The sequence below is a fragment of the Heterocephalus glaber genome, unplaced genomic scaffold (genome assembly GCF_053883595.1).
Source record: "Heterocephalus glaber isolate CG9 unplaced genomic scaffold, H.glaber_assembly_v1.0 deba00001457, whole genome shotgun sequence".
NCBI classification, from domain to species: domain Eukaryota; kingdom Metazoa; phylum Chordata; class Mammalia; order Rodentia; family Bathyergidae; genus Heterocephalus; species Heterocephalus glaber.
Window position 1 is genome coordinate 38,950,150 of NW_028258305.1, and position 21,935 is coordinate 38,972,084.

At 50.9% G+C, this 21,935-nt stretch overlaps 3 protein-coding genes across 5 annotated transcripts in view; 1 reads left to right on the forward strand and 2 right to left on the reverse strand.

Moving 5' to 3' along the window:
- Clip4 (CAP-Gly domain containing linker protein family member 4) overlaps window positions 1-9,311 on the reverse strand; it is a 131,169-nt gene extending 121,858 nt beyond the window's left edge. The window contains exon 1 of the mRNA XM_087216180.1: window positions 9,234-9,311. The gene's annotated coding sequence lies outside the window, so the exon portion shown is untranslated. The remainder of the gene's footprint in view (window positions 1-9,233) is intronic.
- Pcare (photoreceptor cilium actin regulator) lies at window positions 917-12,294 on the forward strand. The gene is given in 3 exon segments (XM_021253664.2): window positions 917-4,877; window positions 9,257-9,468; window positions 9,471-12,294. Coding segments are annotated over 3 exon segments (3,882 nt in total). The 5' UTR covers window positions 917-1,248; the 3' UTR covers window positions 9,512-12,294.
- A 2,719-nt stretch (window positions 12,295-15,013) lies between these two features.
- Togaram2 (TOG array regulator of axonemal microtubules 2) overlaps window positions 15,014-21,935 on the reverse strand; it is a 55,703-nt gene continuing 48,781 nt past the window's right edge. For 2 of the 3 annotated variants that reach the window (XM_021253662.2, XM_021253663.2), the window contains one exon: window positions 15,014-20,409. In XM_021253662.2, the coding sequence (XP_021109321.1) occupies window positions 20,145-20,409 (265 nt within the window). In that variant the 3' untranslated portion in view covers window positions 15,014-20,144. The remainder of the gene's footprint in view (window positions 20,410-21,935) is intronic. The other variant, XM_013070156.3, reaches the window with a different exon arrangement.

Below are 21,935 nucleotides of genomic sequence, written 5' to 3' on the forward strand. Positions count from 1 at the left end.
CATTGATTGACTTCATCCCCACAAAAGCTCAGTATGTAGGCACGGTGATCTCTGCCTCAGTGAAGCGCCCCAACTCCAACGATAAGGAGTCGAGATCTAAACCCACGTTTCCCTACTCTAAATTCTTGCTCCAGACTTTACTGACAGCAAATATGGTTTATAAAAGGAATTTTAAGCAGGCAGCTGGTGCCCTTGGCCAAGGGCAACAGTGCTCTGCTCAGCATGAGCAGAAAGATGTGCTTGAAAATAAAAACACATTTTCCCCTTGAGTTCTACTCCTAATGACTGAATAACTCTCCACTGCCTAGCTGTAGCTTGTTTTCCTAGGAGAAAGGTTTAATAAAAAGCCTCTTCCCAGAAGAGCACTGGCCCCTGAGTCACTGTGGTCCATGGTGACTGGCATTAAACTTTACATGGCAGTAAGTTTTCCTGTCTTCTCCCTCCAAACCAGGAAAGATGGCTTTCTTGCTAGCTAACTCAATGTGCTAATACAGAGGAAAGCAATCCTGTCTTCTTCATTCACTGCCTTACTATTTAAAGATGTCCATCGCTATGGCCGCAGGGTTTTACAAGCCCCACAGACAACAATGCACTGCTTGGTTGCTGTCTGTTGTGTGTTCGGGGGCCTTCTCAATAGCAGCAGATTGGAGCACACCCCACTGGTTTGCCCTTATTAAGCTGTGAAGGTCACTTTTCTTCTGGGGTCTGTAATTGTCAAGCCCTCTCTTCTCTTCCACAAATGCATCTCTTCCAGAGGCTTTCACAATCACAGCTAATTTCTCTAGGTTTCATATGGCAGGCGTCTGAACAGAATTAAAAGCATAAGCACATGCAAAAATAATCTGCTTCCCAAGATAGTAAATGCTGAGAAGTTCCATATTAGAACACACTGTGAGTGCTGACTGGCTAGGGCATGATTAACCTAATAGGCTTAAAGCTCCACTTGCCATCCACATCTGTTGGGATACAAGCAAAACACAGGCCCGTAATCCGTGTGACTAGGTGCTTTGGAATTGTCCCACTTCTCACTAACAGCAGAAGGTTCCAAACTTAGAAGGACACAGGATGTCAGGCACTCCTTCTTCACACTGGGTTCTTCACATCTAGGACCTTACACCATGGACTTCAAAGGACCCTGCCCTGGAATTGCCTGGATGGACCAGTAAAACTGCCTTTTGTTCCTGTTTCCAAGATGATTCTCAGAAAACTGTGAAGGTTGCAAGTGGAAGACAACTACAAGCTGAAATCATGGGCTGTACACCTTCACACAGTGACATTGTAAACAGCGTCGCAAAGAGTGGCATTCAGTTTTTGAAAAAGCCCAAAGAGGTTTTGCCAGGACATCAGGGAAGCCGTAAAAAGGGCTCTGCCCCATGGCTGGTTAAAAGTTCTACCTGCCTTGATGCTGTGGAAAGCCTGTCCCAGGGACGGAGGCTGGCAGAGGAGCTGCCGAGTTCCAAGAGGACTCAAACTGCAGCTGAAGGTCTCTGTCAGCTCTTGGGAGGCATGGAGGGACTGATGCCAGAGACCCAAACCTCCCACGTGGCTGAAGACATTCCATTCAATACACCAGGCTCCCATGGGACACACGGGGCAGCTTTTCCCGGGAAAGAGAGTGTGCAAAGCACTACCCAAGAGACCTCCAGACCGGGCCACTGCTGCCAAACCATCCCCCCTGCCCCTGGGTCAGCAGGCAAAGTGGACTTCCCCGAGCACCTGGTAAAGGCTCACCAGCATGCTTACACCTACCTGCACTCCAGCCTCTCCAAGTATGAAGTGATCCTGTGCCTCATCCATCAGGCCACCCAGACCCGGGAGCTGCTGCAGCCAATGCTCCACTTCCTGCTGCTGTGCTTTGAGGAGGTCACCCAGCTCTTGGGGGAGATCTCTAGGGATGGAGAAGTGCTCCTCCAGGAGCTTAGGGATGATCTAGCTTGGCCATCAAGGAAAGGGAAGCCCCAGGAGCAGCCAGACCTCTTGCAACAGCTGCTGCAGTACACAGTCAGCAAGCTACAGGTGCTCCATGGCATGGTGGCCTCCCTCACCGGCAGCTTCCTGGAGGGCTCCAGTGGCTACTTCTATTCCACTGCAACCCACTTGGGAAATAAGCTGAGCACAAAGAGGGGTGTGGAGGAACGCCTCCTAAGGGCACTGGTCCAGCTGGAGAGCCTCGCAAGTGGCCATGGTGACCCTGGGCTGCAAGATCTACCCTTGTGCTCTGAGGACAGTGGCATTGGTGCTGACGAGTCCGTGCAGTCCTTGGACAAGCTGGGGAAGCAAGCCAGCTGGGACTTCACCCCGGAGCCTATAGAATGGAAGCTGGGGACTTCACCCCAGATGGAGGCCAGTCTGTCAGAACTGGCCTGGCAGCAAAGTCCATTCTGGATGGGTCCGGACAGAGCCCCGGGCTGCCCACTGTCAAGGGCCCCCATGAGCAAGGTCCAGCCAGCAACACAGGGTGAAGCAAGGAGGCCATGCTTCTCCAGCACAGGTCCAGAAACAACCACCTCCAGGCCTTTGGCGGTATCCAGGAGCATGCCACAGGACTCCCTGGGAACCACAGCCTCCACAAAAGCACATCTTCCTAAGAGCTCCAGGCTGATGGCTACTCCATGCCTCAGTGAAAGTGAGGATAGCAGCCCGGAGGAGGAGGACAACAAAGTCAGCCGCATGAGTCTGTGCACAGGGCAGGAGAGAGCTCCACGTTCAAGGCCACAGTCTTCACCCGCTGACAGGGAAAGCCCCTTTCAGCCACGCTCCAGGAAGCTCAGGGGCCCTCAGGCCCAGGAGATGGTTCTGAAGATGAAGGAAGCCATCAGTGAAAGGATCAAGTTTGTCCCTGTCCCCTGTGGACATCAAGACTGGGCTGAGGAAGAGGAGGGAGGGACAATGGTCCTGCCAAGACCTAGCACGGTCAGTGTCAGCAGGAGGGCCCCCGAGAGGCGGAGGAGGACCCAGTCGGAGGGGTGTCTTAAGAGCCACGCGGAGGACCCTACGCTCCAGGAGCTGCGCAGGGTCCAGAGAGATCTCAGTCAGAGGCTGGAGGTGTTTTATGCCTTGGGAGCCAAACGGCAGGGGCAGAACAAGGAGCAGATTCTGCTACCCAGAGCAGCAGCCCTGTGGCCCACCAGCAACTGCAGGGTGAGCTGCAGCAGCACCATCAGCAAGCTCAAGGCATCCCTCACCAAGGACTTCAGCATCTTGCCAAATCAGGACAAGAACATTGGGCAGCGATGTCATCCCCACCCTGAAGGTGAACAGCTCAGGCAGGAGAACACTGAGAAACTGCCAAGCACCATCCCATCGGGTGAGGACGGTGAGGCATCCAGGGCCAAGGACTGCATCGTTGGGGGCTGTCCCACCAGAACATCAGTCAAAAAGCTTATTGAAACTTTCAGTCCTGCTGAGAGTATGAGGACACCAGGGGACTCAAAGAACTCGGGGTCAAGCCCCTGCCTCAGAAGGTGGGGGATCCCCCCCATGCCTCCAAGATTTCCCATCTTTCGGGGGCTTGCTCCTTTGTATCCCAAGCCCCAAATTTCTCCAGTAGCAGGCAGCTATCTCAACGCAGACATGGGCTGGAGGCCCTTGGCACCTGTCATTCTTCCCTTGCCTGCAGCAGAAGCATCCGAGAGTGAGGACACTCACTTCGGAACAGAGGGGGACTCAGAGCATCTCCCTCCCCCACCTCTGGAAATCCTGATGGACAAATCATTCACTTCTCTGGAGCCCCCAGAAAGCAGCAATCCAGCAGGGAGCTCCCCTGAAGGGACCCCAGTCCCAGGGCTGGGAGGGTCTGGTTCCACCAGAGGAACATGGGTTTCCTCAAAGCTGAGAGCCTCCGTGAGCCCCATCGACTTGCTGCCCAGCAAGTGCACTGCCAGCCCCACCAAGCTGTGCAGCACAGGGCTGGGGAGCACCAAGAGGGGCAGCAATCCCAGAATGCTTGCCTTGGACCCCAGCCTCCCACCAGCAGCCAGCCCAGACTCAGAGCAGGAGGGCAGGGCTCAGAGTCAGGCACAAGCAGCAAAGGCCACAGGCCCTTCCAAGCAACCCCGGAAGGCAGTCGCCTGGCACCACACCAGCCTTCCATCTGGACAAAGCAGGACCTCGGAACCCAGCCTGGCCAGATCCACAAGAGGAACACATTCTACACAGGCATCCAGGCTGAGCCGAGAGAGAAGTCCCCCGGTGATCAGAAAAACCTCTCCCACAAAGGCACACTGGGTGCCCCAAGCAGACAAGAGACAGCATAGCCCGCCCTCCTCCCAGGGACCTGCCCAGCCAAGTCTCCCCACTGCAGTCAGCTCCCCCAGCCCACCACTCAGCCCTGGAGCTGCCAGCCCACCGGTGAGCCCCAAGGTGCTAAGTCCACCACCAGTGAAGAAGGGACCTTCACCACCCCAACACAAGTCTCCCGCCCTGCCTCCCGGGAGTCCTCCTGCCCAGCGCAGAGAAGCAAGCTCCCCTTCCTCTGTGTCCTCCCTGTCCCCTGCACCGACCGCATCTCAGGGACAGAGGGAGACAAGAGACTCCAAAGACACTCAAGCCCCCTCAGCCAAGGCATCTGCTGTATTCTGCCCGGCCACACTGTCTCTGTTTGAAGCCAAATCACTTTTCTCAACTGCTGGACCGCTGAACCCAGAATTACTGCCACCAGAGCCTGGGGCCCCTCTAGGGACCCCAGCAGCATGCTGGAGGAGCAGTTCAGGGTCGCGGATGAGAGCAGACTCACAGAGGAGAATAGCTCTGTGTTCCCTCAACCCCCTGCCTTTCGTCAGGAGGACAACTCCCCGGCACCAGCTGGGTGTCCAACTTCAGCTGCCCAGTTCCAGCCTCACTGGTCCCTCTTGGGAATCCCAGCCCAGCCAAAGCAGGTAAGAAGAGTCCTCGAGCTGCTGCCCTTTGGGTACTTGGAAGGGACAAGAGCACAGGGAGTGAGCCCTATGGGTTGTCTGGGTCAATCGTTCTCAAACTGTGCTCCAAGACAAGAGTCAAATGGGAAAGAGAGGTGTGGGGAACAGTGTGTCTCCCCTCCACCATGAGCGATGGAGCTTTTACCTGGCACGCATTGGGCTCCTGAGAAAGATTTTTTTTTTTTTGGTACTGGAGATTGAACTTGGGACCTTGTGCTTGCAAGGCAGGCGGCAGAACCGCTGAGCTAAATCCCCAGCCCGAAAGATTTTAATTGAAAAGAGGCTCTGCTGTATTTTTTTTTAAGTTTATATCCACCAAATTAGCCCTAACCCCCACCTCTTAGCCTATAGATGGGAGAATGAGTGAAACAGCTCGTGCCAGGCCTTTTTGAGCCCAGGAGCTGGATTCTGTTGCTTCTTATTCACTGGGCCCAGTGTACTATCCAGTCACTATCTGGTCTCAAGAACCCTTCAACTGTTAAAAATTATGGGAACCCAAAAAGCCTCTGTGTGGGGGCCACATTCCACACCTTTTTCACCAAAATAGAAGTTAAAACTGGGAAATGTGTATAACATGTATTAGTTATTTATTAAAGAATAAATCATTTCCATACTAACACAAAGAATACATTCCTGTGAAAAGCCTGTTTCCTGCAATAACAAAAAGTAGTCAAAGGAGGGGCGCTGTCTTGCATTTTTGTAAATCTTGCTGGTGTCTGGCTCAACAGCCAGGAAGGCTGATCCCTGCAATCTGCTCCTGCAGCCAGTCTGCAGTGATATCACCTGGTTCGTGGGCTCTGGAAACTGAGAAGGGGCTAAAAGGGCAAGTAACATCTTCAGACTGTGAAGGAAATAAGCTGGCGCTGACAGCCAGCCTGGAAGCATCTTGGGGTGCTCGGGAGTCTGCAGGCCACACCTGCACAATGGCCTGTCCTGGCGGCATAGAATATAAGTGTCTGGCTTCCCATTCCCCCAAGCACCTAGCTCCACTCCTCCACCGACTTTGGAGGTTTGTGGACTGAGAACAAGATGCCTCCTGAGTGCCAAGTATCAGAATCTAGGCAAAGAGCTGCTGTCCCTGCCCTCTGCAAACCGAGTTCTGCCTGTGCCTCTCTCCATAGGAGCAAGTGACTTGCTCATGACAGGCCCAGCCTGCAGACAGACGAGACACACAGCCGCAAGGGACATGAGTCAGTACAGCCACTGTGTGAGCACTGCAAGGTCCAGTGGTTATTTTACAGAATATATGAGAAAAATGTCAATCAGAAGCCTATTAGAAAAGAATTCTTATCAATGTGTCTTGACAACAAGTCAGACTGGGCTGGGGATTGATTTAGCTCAGTGGTTCCACTGCCTGCCTTGCAAGCACAAGGTCCTGAGTTTGATCCCCAGTACCAAAAAAAAAAAAAAAAAAAGAACCTGGATAACAAGTCAGACAAATCTCAACCAACCAATAGCAATTTTGCTATCGCTGCCTTGCCCACAGTTGTGTAAATCTGTGGTTAATTTCTGCACGTGTGATCCATGTTACAGCCCTCACAATCTGTCCAGGCATAAATGGTCATTTTTTACAAAGTACTTGGCAGTCAATTTTAAGTAAAGATGTTATCTCAGGAAAGTTGTGCATGATAATAGTTATATAAACTTCCCCAGCCACTTGAAAGAAATGAAATATTGATTATTTTTGCAAGAATCTTAATGTAACATTGCTCTTTTCTTAAATCTAAAATGAGCTTCCTACAGCATAGTGGCTTTCATCTAAGAACTTCTATAAATGTTAATGCATTATTCCTCATACTAGCTACTTATTCAGTTATTAGATTTCTAAAACTGCCCTTCAGGAGAAGAGCTTGAGAGAACAGGGACAATAAAATGGCATTAATTAAAAACACTAACATTTTAAAACAGCGGGAGCTATAAAGTTGTTCAAGAACATAAAATCATTCAAGAAGAAAATAAAGCCCTTCTCTCAGGCTTCTCCTTGGAAAAGAGCAGCCTAAACGGTTGTTTTATGCCCCGAATCTCAATCTTTGAGGGGAGAGGAGGGTCCTTATAGCTTGAAAGAGGAGCCTGCCCAAGGTCACATGGAAGGTCAATGATTTGCACCCATTCCTCTGCCTCTGGGTGTGGCCGCACATCTAAGCCATTCCAAACAACAAGCCCGTGACAGGAAAATGCACAGCCCCACCCCCAAGGTGTGAATTTGGTATCTGGAAGCAGAAACATCAGCTGTAAGAGCACCAAGCCTTTGCCTCTCTGTAGAGGCCAAGCATATTTTTCTGCCATTCTGCACAGGGAGAAACACCAGGGACCTGGACATGGATTTTCCAAGATCATGAACAGGGGCTTGCAAGGACACAATCATGCCCACTGGGTCTTCCAGTGAAGCAGGCTTGCAGGATCAACTGGCCTGGCAATGGGCTTTGATTCCTGTCTGTCACCCTGTGCTAGGCATGTTTATATCCTCCTGATCGTGGGGCCCTGGGGATCAGGAACAGTCCTTGGAGGTATCCTCAGGAAGCTCAATTACTGAGCTCCAGCTGTTATATATGTGTTGACTCCCTATGAGGTGCCAGTCTCTAGGTCTGAGACTGTTAGGGCACTGTGTGCCCCCAAAGGGTCCCCACTGCCTCCTCTAAGTTCAGTGCCTTTCACCTTTTCCTGGCTCAAGCTAGTAAGGTGGCGGCTCTCTGCAGCCCCCACTCAGTTCCTGGTTCAGGCTGCCCTGTGGCCAGCAGTTCCAGGAAGAGGTAAAACCACAGCCACAGGGTGACACTGAGGAAAATCAGCCTCCTGGCCTGAGCTTCAGGTTCATGAGGAACCTGGGTGGAGGTAAGAGAGTTCTGGTCCAAACGGTTTGCCAGGCCACACTGTCGGTCCCAGAGCAGCAAGCCTCAGGCTTTCCCTCAGGCTTCCCTTCCACTTCCTGCCAGCCACTCCCCAGGGTAAGGGAAAAGTACAGAAGGGCAACTGTAGCCCACAAATTACACTGGGCCCTGAACACCTGCAGTGATCTGAGGCCAGAAGTCGACACAGATGGGACAGGCTAAAGGCACATGGGAGGCTCCTCACTGCCCAAAAGCCATGGGCCTGTGCCACCCCACCCCCACCACCTGATCTTGTCCAGATCTAAACACAAACTTCCTCCACTGGTTTGGCACCGCAGGCACGGAGCTGAGCACACTTCACTCTAAAGCTCACAGAAAAACAAGCACATGCTGTTACAGGCTGAGAGAGGCCTTCTGGTCTATCCAGGTGGAAAGCAGGGCCCTTGTCCTGGGTCCTGGGGTGACTGCTTAATAGTTCTGACCAAGTCCTTAACTCTCTTCATCCCAGGCATCTACCTAGAGCATGATAGGGTAGTCCCTAGGGTCTGTTCCAGATGTGAATTCCTATCAAGTTTACAAAGGTGCACCATAGTGACAGCTCCCCATTTCCTGAGCACTTAGGTGCTAGTTACCCGCTGTGAGTTTGACATGCTTTGTCCAATATTGATACCTATGAGATGGGTCCTCTTATGATTTCCATTTTACAAAGGAGGAAATGAAGACTGTAGGATCATTTAGCATGCTACAGGGTACACAGCTGGTGAGTGGAAGAGCTAGGATTTGAACCCCTGGAGCCAGACACCAGGTATCTGGAGGCCAGCCTGCCAGCAGACAGCCAATGTGGCTGTCAGAGTTGGTCTCTTCTATCTGATTTATTCCCTGTTTCACGCCAACCTCCATTCTGCTCCTCCAACGCTTGCCTGGTCAGATCGAGGATCGTGTGGAGGTCCCCACTACAAACACAGCCCCCCTGGTCATGTCCCTCAGCAGCTGGGAAACTGTTCTAGCCAAAATATTGGGCAGGGCTGGGCCAGGCAGTTTCCATTTCACTCCATTCAGGAAAATGGCAGCTGTGCAAAGCAGGGTTTTGTTTTGTTTTTCTCCTTTGCTGTTGCTGTTGTTGTTAATTCAACTAGCTTAGCCTAGTCCTTTATTAAACAAGAAGTCCTTTAGAAACAAAAACAAAATAAAGGCCCAGCTCCCAGAGCTCCTGAGGGGGTTGCTTTGTTCAGAGCAGCAGGATCTTGGGCATGGGAAAGAACAAGATTCAGCCTGTCCACTGGTTCCCACCAGGCCCAACCACAGCAGGTGGGCAGGCGGGCACACGGCAAGGACAGCCCAGCCAGACAAGCCTGACATGGAAAGACAGAGGCCCGGTGCCAAGGGTGAGCCACTGGGCTTTGTGAGAGAGCTGGGGAGGAACACACAGAAGCCAGAGGAATGGGGAGGGAGCCAGGAAGAGGAGCAGCACACGAGGGTCCGATCTGACCTTGTTCTTTCTCCCCGGAGCAGCAGCAGCAGTGAGGACAGCCCCAAGCAGGATGTGGCACCTTGGAGCAGCCCCCATGTCCCAGAATTGCAGGGAGGCGGCGGCAGCTGGGCATCTCCCCCAGAGCTCTACGTGCTTGGCCACAGGCTGCAGCCAGAGGCCCGCACCAGCTGTGCCCAGAACAAAGCTCAGCCAGAGGAACAGCCCCAGCAGAAGGAGGTGACTCCAGTCACCCCAGCAGGCAGAAGGTGACAGCCAAGGACCTACACTGCGCCTAGATGGTAAGCACACCAACCCCCATGGCAGTACCCAGACGTACCACCGTTCAGCGGTCTGACAAACTTTAAACAATGGCAGTCTTCACTTCCAAATCCTGCTTTGCCTTGGGGCTCAAAGGTTAGCCAAAACTTTAGACCCCCACAATGGCATTTTTAATCCTTCAGGGGCTAGCCTTAACTTAGGAGAGGAATCTAGTCCATGCTCAATGGGCCAGGTAATTTACATGGTAACCCATGGTAATCACAAAATTGGTCCATCCTCACAACAGTGAATGAAATAAGTAGCATCCTCCAGTTTTGCAAATAAGAAAACCCAAGTGTCTTGTCAGAGTCAAACAGGTAAGACGAGAATAGAGAAAAACTTGGCACAGATGCAACTGGCCCTGGAATCTCTGCTGTTCTCGTTACATTTCCTTTGCCTCATTACTTCACCACCCCACCTGCCTACAGCGCATGCAATTATATGAATGGTGGGAAAGCTTTGTTTCTAGAAGGTTGAGTGATGCCAGAGCACTGAAGTTCCCATTAGGAGCTTTGTTTATGAGGCTAAGTGCTCCTGACATGAGGTGACTGTGTAGATGCAAACACACAGTGCCACCCACTCTCCGCTCCTGCTTCCTGAGTTCAGCCGGATGCCCTTGGTTTAGAGCTTTCAGCTCCCAGCGCCAGCCATGCCGCCCTTGGCCTCTGCACATATCAAGTGCTCCTGCCGCCCAGCACACCCGCACAGCCCAGCCCGCCAGACAAGGCAGCTATTCTCTGCACCAGGTGGCCACTGGGGCTCGTGATGCCGAGTGGATGAGGCTCACACACTCCTGTGTCTGTCTCCCCCTGAGGCTTCGTGGCCGTTTATTCCTAGGTCATCTGCAAAATTTCTGCTGGAGCTCAAACGAAAGCCAAGAATGGTGGTTCATGCCAAAATCCTGGTTCTGCCAATGAGCTAGATATTTGCTGCAGATCTTGGAATTTTTCCATCAGAGGCTGTGGAGTACTTTCTACTTGGAAAAGAATTTTCAATAATTGAGTGAGTCTGTGCCAGCTCAGTGGGTTGTCAAAGACAAGAATTCTCACCCACGAGTACAGCTAAGGGGCAGTCCTCCAGATCTGCTGCAGAGCTGATTTTTTAAATTTGGGGAAATTATAGACCTCAAATCTTTTCTTGTTGAAATAGATTGTGGGCTCAAGAACATGTTAGCCTGCGTCCTAGGGACTCCAGCTAGCTTCCCCAGGTTCGGGCAATGATTAAATGAATCTCATCTGACTTGTTATTAAAGTTATTAAATCTCATCTGACAGTTACTAAAATGGGGGCGGGGGTGACAGAGCTGATCTCTTCAAAGAACAGAGGGTCCTAACTCACCCTCTGTATTGGAAAATGTCTGCGCATGCTCAGCTATTTGCTCACCTTTGTTAGAGTGGCTGCATCAATCTCAGAGCAGTGCTCAGGTCACACCCAAACTGAGTGGATGCCTGGGAGCCGCCCGGGCTGCAGGCAATGGGAGCAGCTGAGGATGAGGCAAGTGCCTGAGAATAAAGCCGGTTTAGGAAACCTGCTTGCTGCAGAGCCAGGCGCTGTCCCTAAATGGTTAGGCAGGCAGCAGGGGAAGCAAGGGAGTGGGCCCTGGGGGAGCTGGGCCCAGCTGAGCAAGCAAGAGGCAAATGCCTGGGTGGCCTGCGAGCCAGCTCACAGGTGAGTGACTTCAGAAAGCCCTGGTCAGAAAATGTTTGCACCCCTTGCCAGAGTTTAGGGAAGTCACAGGCCAAAGCCCAGCTGCAGGGGGTGCACAGAATCCTGGTGGATGAAACTGGGGTACTAGGCGGGGTGTAATCTGAAACCAGGATTTGCAGCAAAGCCAGATCAGCCGGAAGTGGGATGAGTCGCCTGCCTGCCTGGGCCACCCTCCTCCGTGGTAGGGGGAGGTTGAGTGCATTGTTGCCTGAGCCTCCTTCGCACTCGTCTGTGGTGAGAAGAGCTAGACAAGGCAGCTAGGAGCTGGCTAGCGTTTTACATCATAGAGGCGCCAGCACCATAGAGAACCCCCGAGGAGAGCCCAGCATGATCTACTACCGCCCTCTGTGAGTGTGCACGGCAGGAGGCTCCCCGGAGCTAGGGGCTGCTCCTTCCCCTGGCTAGGCTGGTAAGGATCACACTCAGCTCTGCCAGGTTGCAGTCAGCAGAGAAGGGGACAACGGCTTCTGGTTCCTCCTGGTTTCTCCATCACCGGTGGAGCAGCCAGTGATGCCTCCTTATCCCTCTGGAGGACTTCTTCCCTTACTGCGAGCTTTCCTGCACCAAGATGGAGCTGGCTTCCTGCCATCTGTCCCTCCGTGTGATATCATGAGAGGCCCAGAATGCCACCACGTCCAGGCAACAGGGACGATGCCCTGGTATAGCCCCTTGTGTGGCCCTGTGGCCCACCGGCCTTGGGAATTCCAGGTCAGTTTCTCCTGGGAAAGGTGGAGAAGGTTACCAAGGCCCAGGAGCTGGGCCCTGGAGACAATAAAGGTCAAAATTAAAGCAGTGCTGGCAGGAATTTAGCTCAGCAGTTTCACCGCCTGCCTCACAAGCACAAGGACCCAAGTTCGATCCCCGGTACCAAAAAAACAAAAAGAATAAAAATGAAAGCAATACTGAGCTGGCACAGGAGCAGATATTTCAAAGATGTGGGTGGCTTGGGGTTTGTTTGTTTATTGTAGGGCTGCTTTGCCACCATGCTAACTTCACCTGGCATAACTTACATGTGAATCAGACTTTGCACAAGAGAAATTAAATCCACCACAACAGACCAGTTTCTTTGGCATTAATTCATCATCCGAGCCAGGCCTTTCCCCAAACCCATATCTATGTTTCTGCCTTGGAGAGCCCATTACTGGTGGCCATGAGGGGTAAGCTCAATGCCACACTTGTCAGGTGGGCCATTCTTCTTCACCCTGTCCCCCTCCACCAAAGAACCTTATCCTTGCTAGGCCAAATCTACTTCCTTTACTTTGTTTTTCAGTTAAACCAATGGACCCAACCCTCAAGTATGCATGAGTCTGTACATTTTCTCCTTAGAGTTAGAAAACAAGAAGGAACACTGGGGGTAAAGACAAGGAAGAGGCTCCACAGATCAATTAGAGAGGTATACATCATGCCCATATTCTTGTTTGGGCCAGCTTTTTCCGGGGGTGTACAGTCTTCAACCTCCATGCTCAAGGGAACCCCAGAGCTGTTGAGAGAGAGGCGCTTAGCCCAGCCTTTATCCAACACATGAGTAACATAGCAAACAGATCTGCCCCAGGGGGAAAGCACAATTTTCTGTTTCCATCAAAAGGATTCATGGAGGAAAAAAAGTAAATATAATGGTCTGGCAGAACAGTGACAGCTTTTTAGAAGTATAAATACAACCCTCCCGATGAAATATAACCTTTCTCTGCGGCTTGAGTCTGTGCTGTTGTTTACAGTAAGCAGCATTTATTTTCCTTCCTCATATCACACACCCCGTCCAACACCTAAAACAATCCATGTGGATAGACAATGAGGGCAGACAGGCCAAAGAGACACTTCTTTCCTTCATGATTTCCTTCTTTCTGATATGATTTGCTTCCTAAATCCTACAATGTGAATGAAAAGGATTCCAACAAATATATTCTTTTTCTAAAATAAGCCAGCATTTTACATGTATCAGGGGAGCCAGTACAGTGAATTATACCTGTTGACATGTTTGTCAATTGATCATCTGGCTGAAGGCTTACAAAGCTGCCAGGCTCCTATTCTATCTTCCAGAGGAAATCTTTTCAAAGGTAATATATTTTTAAGTAGCCCCACATCAAAGATTCTGTTGAACTGCCATAAAGTAAATGTGTTCTGAGCCTACATTAACAGAACATGTTATATTGCACCATCATTTACTCCCTGTACCTACCTGAAGTTTAAATAAAATCCCATCAATCCATCCAGACATTTTTATGAAATGTAATTAAAAATGCATTGCACACGAAGAGGAGCAAACAGTTAATTCACTTGGCACTCTAATTCAGTTTTATGGAGAACCCTGGACTCTGCTGGCTTGATTACACTCATGGAGTCCAGAAAGCAACTTCACTGAGAAGCCTACGGACGCTGCGTCCGGTGAAGACTGTCTCTTACAGAACTAGCCACTGCTCCAAGGCTGCCATCTCAGATGCCCCTGAAGTCTAGCACATGGGGGCAGGCCCTGGTTTTGGCTCAAGTGAGCTCATCAGGGCTCAGTTAGTGCCCTTGGACACCACTGCTATTCTCAAAGGGAGGAAAAAGAACCACAAAAGGAGAGGCATTAGAGGAGAAAGAGAAAGAGAGGAAGGTTGTGGCGAAAGTGCAGTTACCTATACCCCTCTGGAAAACTAGGATTAGGACACAGGAGCCTGGGTCCTGAAACCTCCCTGACCCCACTCTGACCTGGCTTCTCTGGATCCGACTCTTCACCTGGAAAGCAGTGATAACAATACAGCCTACTTCTCCTGCCACGTGCAAGACCTGGCCACAACAGTCTCATCCTAAACCACCTTGGTGAGCCATCTTGGGGACCTGAATTCCGAATCCCCTTGTCCATTTTTATCATTTTTCTTTGATTTTGTTTTTAATGTTCACCTCTGCCCATCTCTGCACTTTAAGATTCTAATTAAGAAAAGAACTCTGTTTCATTTCCCCCTCGTTCTAGAGCTGCTCGTTGATCCTTAGAGAAAGTTAAGAACAGCTGTCAAACTCAGCAAGAATTGACTTCCTCCTTTGAAGGTCTCCATGTCTTTCAAAGTGAAAGGGAAAGACTTTAAAACATTTTGCTGCCAATCACTAGTCCATGTGTCAAATATACCAAATGGAAAAAAAACCACCCAAAAACCCAAATTAAGCTTCAGAATCTCATTCATCCCCACGTGGGGTCTCGGGATTGTCTGTCAGGTAGACGGTGGGCAATTACTTCAGGTCCTAAACAGCAGGTCTGACAGAGCTGAAGCTTGAGTCGATAATCATTAGACTTTTCCTTTCAGGCAAAGCTCCACTCTTCCAGAATACAATTGTCTACATAGTTTCATTAAATTTTGGAGGAAAATCCTATGAGATTACAAACAAAGTATTTTTTTCAATACCTTTTCAAATGAATAAAAGCAAACGAGGCTGAGAGCTGGTCTAGAACATACCACCAACTAGTGGCACAAGGAGCCTCCCAGACTCCGGCCAGGTTCCGTTCTGACATGAAAGCAAGCAGCATTCAATTCGGGTCATGGCGGGTGGGGGACTCTCAAGGAGATAGCGCAGTCTGATTTGGAGGAAAAAAAAATCTCCATTTTCTCCAGTATTTAGAAACAGGAAATTATTTTTCATATCCAACCAAATTCCAGCTATAATTTTAACCATTCCTCTGAAACTAGTTTGAATGGAAACTCAAAATTCCCGAGGGAGTTTTAAACAGTAATCATCTCTGCAAATTTTGCCACTCCCTCCTCTCTGCCTCCCAGACCCACCCACCCACCCACACACACACACACACACACACACACACACACACACACACACACATGCCAAACTGCTTCTGGCCTTAAGGGAAAATAAAGAAAAATCTTTCCCCAAAAGATCTTTGCTCCTCATTGCCGTGAACCCCTGCAGTGGCTTCCAGGTGGAAATCCCCCAGCAACAGCAGCTGCAGCCTCCTTTCAGAGCCCGTGCTGACTTTATTGCAATGCCCCAGAGTGGTGAAAGCCTGTGGAGGAGACAGAGGAAATACAGACCCCGGGAAACAAATTGCCTTCATGAAAATTATTTATCTTTTTTTCTTCTTCGGAAGGGGACAGGATTGGCTGTGTTTACAAAACCTGGTGACTTTTGAAAGCTATTGTTTAGCTAACAGCTTCTGACACCAGTCCCAAAGGTGCTGGATCACTTTCTGGATGTAAAAATTCTCAAGGAGAACCCAAGGTGATGCTAATAACAGCTGTCAACCCACAGAGAGGTAATTACAAAGCCATGATTAAAACAAAAAAAAAACCTTCCAATGTGATAGCCATTCACTGAAACACTGGGTGACAGGATGCTGGAAACCAGACCACTTCCTGAACAGACTCCAGGAATGATGACCAAACAGCCTCCACATTGTCCCTGGCTCAGAAACACCGACCCTGACAGTGCTGTGCGCAGCTGACGCTGCCATCCTCCCCGGAGCTCGGCTAGGAGCAAGCAGCGCAGCTTCTCAAACTGCCGAATCATTGGAACCACCACCAGGGCTGCCAGGTCCTTTGCAGATGCCAGTTCCTTCCCTCCAGAGACAGCATCTCCTCCACTCCTCCCCACAAGCAATTCTTTCCTTCAACCACTTGTGGGAATTCTGGTTTAGGGTAGGCAGCTCCCAGGTGGGGGCTCAGCCAGAGCATTGAGACTGGAGCAGAGGCCTTCAACCCTGGGGGCTGAAGAACAACTGGGGTTCTCATCCGGCACGTCTAGTACACAACCCATGGATCTGCACCTTACTGAGCACCGTGGGTGAAGCAAGCGACCCATCAGACTCAGTGCTTGCACCTTCTCCATGCCAGCAGCCCCCACTAGAAGCACACCGGAAGCTGTTCCTTTCCAAAGCCACTATAAAGCTTTCGCTCTCCTGCCTGCCTTTGAGTCTCTGCCAGCATGGTAGGAAGCTAGGGCAAGTCTGAGGTCTGCTTTCCCCATCTAGTTGGTCTTCATTATTTGCACAAATCCTATCCCCACCAGAGGCCATGTTTGGACAGCCAGGTGCCCACAGCACATCCTGATGACCAATTGATCCTCTCGAAAAGCTCCAACGGGCCCAGGGGGAGGCAAGCTCTTGGAGCAATAGAGCTTCCTGGAATAGACGGTAGGGGCTTTAGAGTCAAAGGGGCCTGAACATGTCCCAAGCTCCAGCCAATCTCTCACTAAGTCTTGGGGCCTGACTCCCAAGGCGAGGTTTCCACCACCAGACCTGCAGCATCTGCATCATGGGGAGCTCATTGGAAATGCAGAATCTCAATCCTCACCCATTCCTGCCAAATCCGAGTCTACAACTTAGCAAGACTCCCAAGAGGCTCTGGGCCCTGGCTGAGGCTGCTGACTAAGCATTTCTGAGGCTTAGTTTCCTCCTAAGGAAATAGGAGATATAATCTCTTCCTTCAAAGATGTCGAGAAGAATGACAGACCCAGAACATGAGGGACATTCAATTCTGAGCCTAGCTCTTCCTCCCGTCTCTCCTTTCTGGTCTCCATCTTCCTCCTTCCACCAAGCACAGAAGACCTGCCATTACCCTCCTCTGCTCCCCTTTTCTTGACTAGTGGCAGAACTGAGTATAATAAAAAGAAAATGCTTTAGGTTAAAAAGCTCTCTGCTTTCCAAACTCTCCCACCTCAGCTGCAAGACAGTCCAAGAGGAATGGAGGGAGCAACCAAGAAGGGAGAAGGGCACCCAGTTTCCTTCCATGGTGGAAGGGATGGGAATGGGAAATGCCAAGGGTGACTGTGAGGAAAAGGGATAGGGGACTGGAGAGATGACAGGTCCTAAAGATGGGAAGGGTTCTAACTTCCTAGCAGAGAGGGCAAAACAAGCCCATTCTGGAAGACAAGCCTCCACAGGCTACCAGTGCGCCTCAGGTTCCATGAAGCCCCAGCACAATCTCTCTCCTTCCAAGGCCGAGGACAACAGAGCCCCCACAAGACCCTATCACTAGCGGCTCCTGAAGCAATGACCCTCTAAACATCATGATCACGTTCACCAAGTCCTCCTGTGCCCCTGGCCTTGTGCTAAGTAATTTGCAAAACCATCTAATTCGTCTGTACAGCAGCCAGGTCAAGGTGGGGATTGTTGTCACACATCAGCATCACCACTTGGCCCTGTAAGCTGATGAGGAAGATAAAGATCAGAGAGCTTGACAAAAGGGTCCAAAGCCACATTCCAGCAAGCCACAGTACATGGACTTGACCCCAGGCCTCTCTGACTCCAGCATCCAGTCTCAGCCTCCCACTCCCAGCTCTGAAGGGAGAGAAGCTGGCAGGCCTGGGGCCTACAGGGCCAGAGCCATTGTGGTTTCTGAACTTGATCACAGAGAGAATCACCTGAATGTCAGAGGGAAGAGGAAGAGGGGGAGAGAGAGGGAGGGGGAAGGGGAAAGGGGAAGAAAAGGGGGAAGAGAAGGAAGAAGAGGGAGGCAGGGCAGCGGGAGAGAAACAGAGAGAAAGCTAACTGCCTGGGCCCCACCCCTGGCCAGCTGAATCAAACCCCCTAGGGGAAGGGACCCAACAGATGCAGTATTCCGTAACTCTTTCCAGATGATTCTGCAGCACAGTGCAAGTAAAAACTCACTCCCTAGCCTAAAAGACAGGCGATGGAAAAAAGGAAGAGAAAAGGAGAGGCAGGCTAAAGGCAAAGTTTCCCAAAATCTCAAAAATGCCACTTGGTACAACAGGAAGGCCTGGCCGTTGCAGTCCTCAGACAACTCTTGGTCTATCATTCCCACACTGAGAGGGGAGGGCGGGGAGGAAGAAGAGGCAGAGAGGAAAAGAGAAAGAACGGGAGAAGGAGAAGGCCAGGGAGAGACTGTCAGCCAGAGACCGTGTCCCCAGGAGCATTTCGGTAAGCAGAGCTTCTCACTCACACACAGCCAAGCAAAGAACGAGGTGGGCTCAGCTCCCGTCCACCCGGGCTGGCTCACCAGAGCTGGCCTCCCACTGTCCTCACAGGCCTTCCCAACGGGCCCAAGGCTAGGTTACCCGTGTGCTGTCCTCCCTGTTTCCATGATGTGGGGGAGATGCCCCAATCTACACCACACCCCAGTCCTTCCCAACAGCAGTGCAGGGCTGGGGTGCAACTGGCTGCCCACAATAGATTAAAACCTAGAATAATGAAGGGAACGCGAACTGTGCAAAGATCTATTCTTGGCTTTTATAGTAGTTTTAGTTTTCGGTTATTTACCCACCTCTACCCACGAGGAAGGGTCCAGAACTGGGGGAAGCTCTATATTTGAGGACGGAGATAGAAGATAGGAAGACAGGAAAGCGCAGTTGGAATTAATTTCTGCCTTCAAAATCCTAGCCAGTCTCTGTGTTTCCTGGTTCTTTCAGTTCTGAAACTCCTGAAATATTCTGATCTGTTTTTGGATCATGACAAGCAGAAAATGCAGGTCTCCCAACCAAACCCCAAAAGCCCAGAAGCAAACACAATTAATCAAATTGTATAAAACCTTTAAAACCTTTTAAACCAGCCTCTTGAGTCTCTTTGGATGGCTCCCCCCATAGCAGATCTTTAGCCTGGCTCAGCCAGAACTGACAAAAAGTAAGGTGGTCACAGAGAATCCCTGCAGGTGAGCAGCCAGAATAACTGTGTTGGGCTCAAGCAGCCTGTTAAAAGCCAGGCACAGGTGACTTGCAAGTGCCCCTCCTCAGCCCAGCATGCAGGGGCGACCTGGCCTAACTCCACCTGACCACAAAGCTTCCAAGGCCAGGCTTCCCAGGACGGGCTCAGAATGATGTGGAATCCTTGTCATACCTGGAGTCACGTGAGAGTGGACAGGGGTTCTCATGGTGGGGCTTGCCAGAAAACCTGCTGGTATGGGCTTGCCAGGTCTCAGCCATCTGGAACTGTCCCTGGTGTTGCCTCCCCTCTCCTTACCAGTCTGCTTTGCCCGTGTTGAGGTAATGACCTGCTCTCTAACTCTGGTCACACCATTGGTAACCTACGACTGCCCCAGGCCAAGACAAAACGTCCCCATAGCCTGAGCCCAAGACAGCCCCCTCCCCTGCCAGGACCACATTCGCCAGCTTCTCCACCAGGGCCAACACCTCCCTCTGCTTCCTCACCTCCTGCATTGCTGCCCCTCTCGAGCATCATGATTGAGCCAGCTCCAGCAGCCTGTGTGACTTCAGAGCTTCCGCTTGGCATCAGAGTGATGTGCAGCCTCCATGCTCTACCGAGTGCTCCACTTACCGCGTTTCAGGTGTGAAGCATCTAATCCTCGTCAGAGCAAGCCAAGCTTCTAGAGTAGCTGCAGTGATTCACACGTCAAGCTCCCCTTGCCTCTTGACAAGCTGGGAAGAAAGATCTTGCCAGAAGGTTCCACTGGACCAGCAGACACTGTGCTGAGGATTTCGCAGGGCCGAAGTGCCCTGTGCTCAGAGAAGTTTGTCACACTCACCTCTAACAGACCAGTGGCAAAAGGACTGGATTTGAGTGACCAGCCCAGCAGGGCTCTGGGTCCCAGGGGTCTTGTCACACACTGCTCGAGGTGGGGACTCGACCCCTGAATGGGCCACTGCACATGGGCTCTTACTCCCTCACTCTTCCACTCAACCTCGTCTGTAACAAGTTCGGTTGTTGTCATGTTTTATTTTTATTTGGGAGGCATGTCTTATTTTATTTGCATCACAATCCTACCTACTAGAAAATTCTCCAAAGTTACAAAAATGCAAGATAAGAAAACCTTAGAAAAATAAGTAATTCTTTTATTTCTACTTCAAAATAGGCTATATACATCCAGAATTCTACGTGGGAGATACTATTCCATCATAAAAATAAAATAAGATAAAAAATAATAATCGCCTATTTGGGGCCCTTCTTGAATCCAGCGAAAGGAAAGGGCGCTGCGAGTTGTCTAGCTGTCAGGTGGCGCCTCTCTCGGTAACCTCATGGGGGCCTCCCGGGGACTCTGTGTTGAGTTCCTGGAGCATTCTGAGGACTTGCTTTGGCTGGGCAGTGGCAAAGTCCTGCAGCCGGGTACCCATTTGCTGCTGCAGGGTCCTGGACAGCTGGCACACCACTGTGCGGACGTTCCCGCCAAGCCCTGGCAGCGTGCCACTCCTGATCATGTTGTTTAGGAAGTACCAGAGGACAGGGAGGACGTGGCGTTCCACGGCCTGAGGTTTCTGAGGGTAAACTGAGGCCACCAGCACTGTCAGGAAAAAAAGAAAGAGGGTCACTGGGACTGGGCACTCTCTCCCCTCCCACCACCCGCTCTTGGGGCACCAACCCCACCCTCCCCAGGCCGGCAGCCCGGCACAGGACCCAAGGATTGTAACACATGTAGCAGCCCATGAAAATGTTTTCATTTCTTTTAACAACAAAAGAAAAACTATGGGGCTGGGGATTTAGCTCAGTGGTTTCGCCACCTGCTGCGCAGGCACAAGGACCTGAGTTCGATCCCCAGTACCCCCCCCAAAAAAAAAAGAAAAGAAAAGCTATGACTATATCTAGCCTGATTTCTAGTCATGTTTGCACCAATACAATTTTGATTTTTTTTGTGGAATAGGGGGCATGCAAAGACAAAAGTGCATGAGGTCCATGACAATCACGATGGGTCCCTGCAACCCAGGGGAGAGCAAAGAGGCTGATGCCCTAATTATAACCCTGCCTCTGCTCTCTGAGCCATGCGAACCTGAAAGGGATGCTCAACCTTTCTCAGCCTTTTCCATATCTGTAAAGTAACGGTAATAATGGTGAACCGAGCCCTCAAGATTGTTAGAGACTCAATAAATATATGTCAGGTGTCTCTACCTTTAGGTAGGCGGGTGACAAATAATAGCTAGTATTAATATTGCATCGATATATTGCCACTTATGAAAGTCCACACAAATACAGAGAAAAACTCTACTAGGGAGAGAGGTAAAGCCTTCTTTCTGTACATCAAACAGCTCGCAAGGGACAAGACCAGAAATGGCCTCCCCAGCACCTGGGCCATCAATGGGTCATAAACCACCACACTCTGCACAGGCCCTCGGCTCAGTGATGGACCCCTGAATCTGATTGTCCAAACCCCCCAGCCCGTTAAACCCAAGAATACCCAGCAGCCAGCCTACCCTGCATCCCAGGTCACCAGAAGGCCTATGGCCAAGGTATGCTAAGTGTATTAGTGCCGATGGTGCCTGTTTCACAAAAAGACCATCCTGCCAGATGTCCTACCAAAAAGCAAGTGCTGGCAAAGGCAAACAACAGCGGGAGCAGTGTTGATTCAAGGGATCAAGAAACTGGTGACATGGGCTGGGCCACACTCCGGGAACCGCCTGAGTCTGGGGCTCAGAGATTCAAGGTGTGGCCCCATTTCATCTTTGTGGTCCCCCCGAGAGGAAGGATACACATCCATTTCACAGGGTAGGAAAGCAAGACTCACCAAGGAGCTTGGTTTCATAAAAGTGGCACTGAGGACAGGGGCAAGTCTGCCTCATCTCCGAAGCCTCCACCCTGTGCTGCACCCCAACCTCTAGGGTTTCTACACCTCAGAGTCCGGTCTGGAGCCTTGCTTTATTTTATCGAAATACCCAACTGTCCTTCTCTTATCAGCTGAAAACCATCCAAGTCCCCAAGAACCCAGGGGGTCCCTTTGATTTCAGAGCCAGCCTGGGACCACGGGAAACCAGACAAGATGGCCCGGGTCCCCTCTCTGTTCAGCCTGACACTCAGTGGCATTTCCCATGGTGTGAA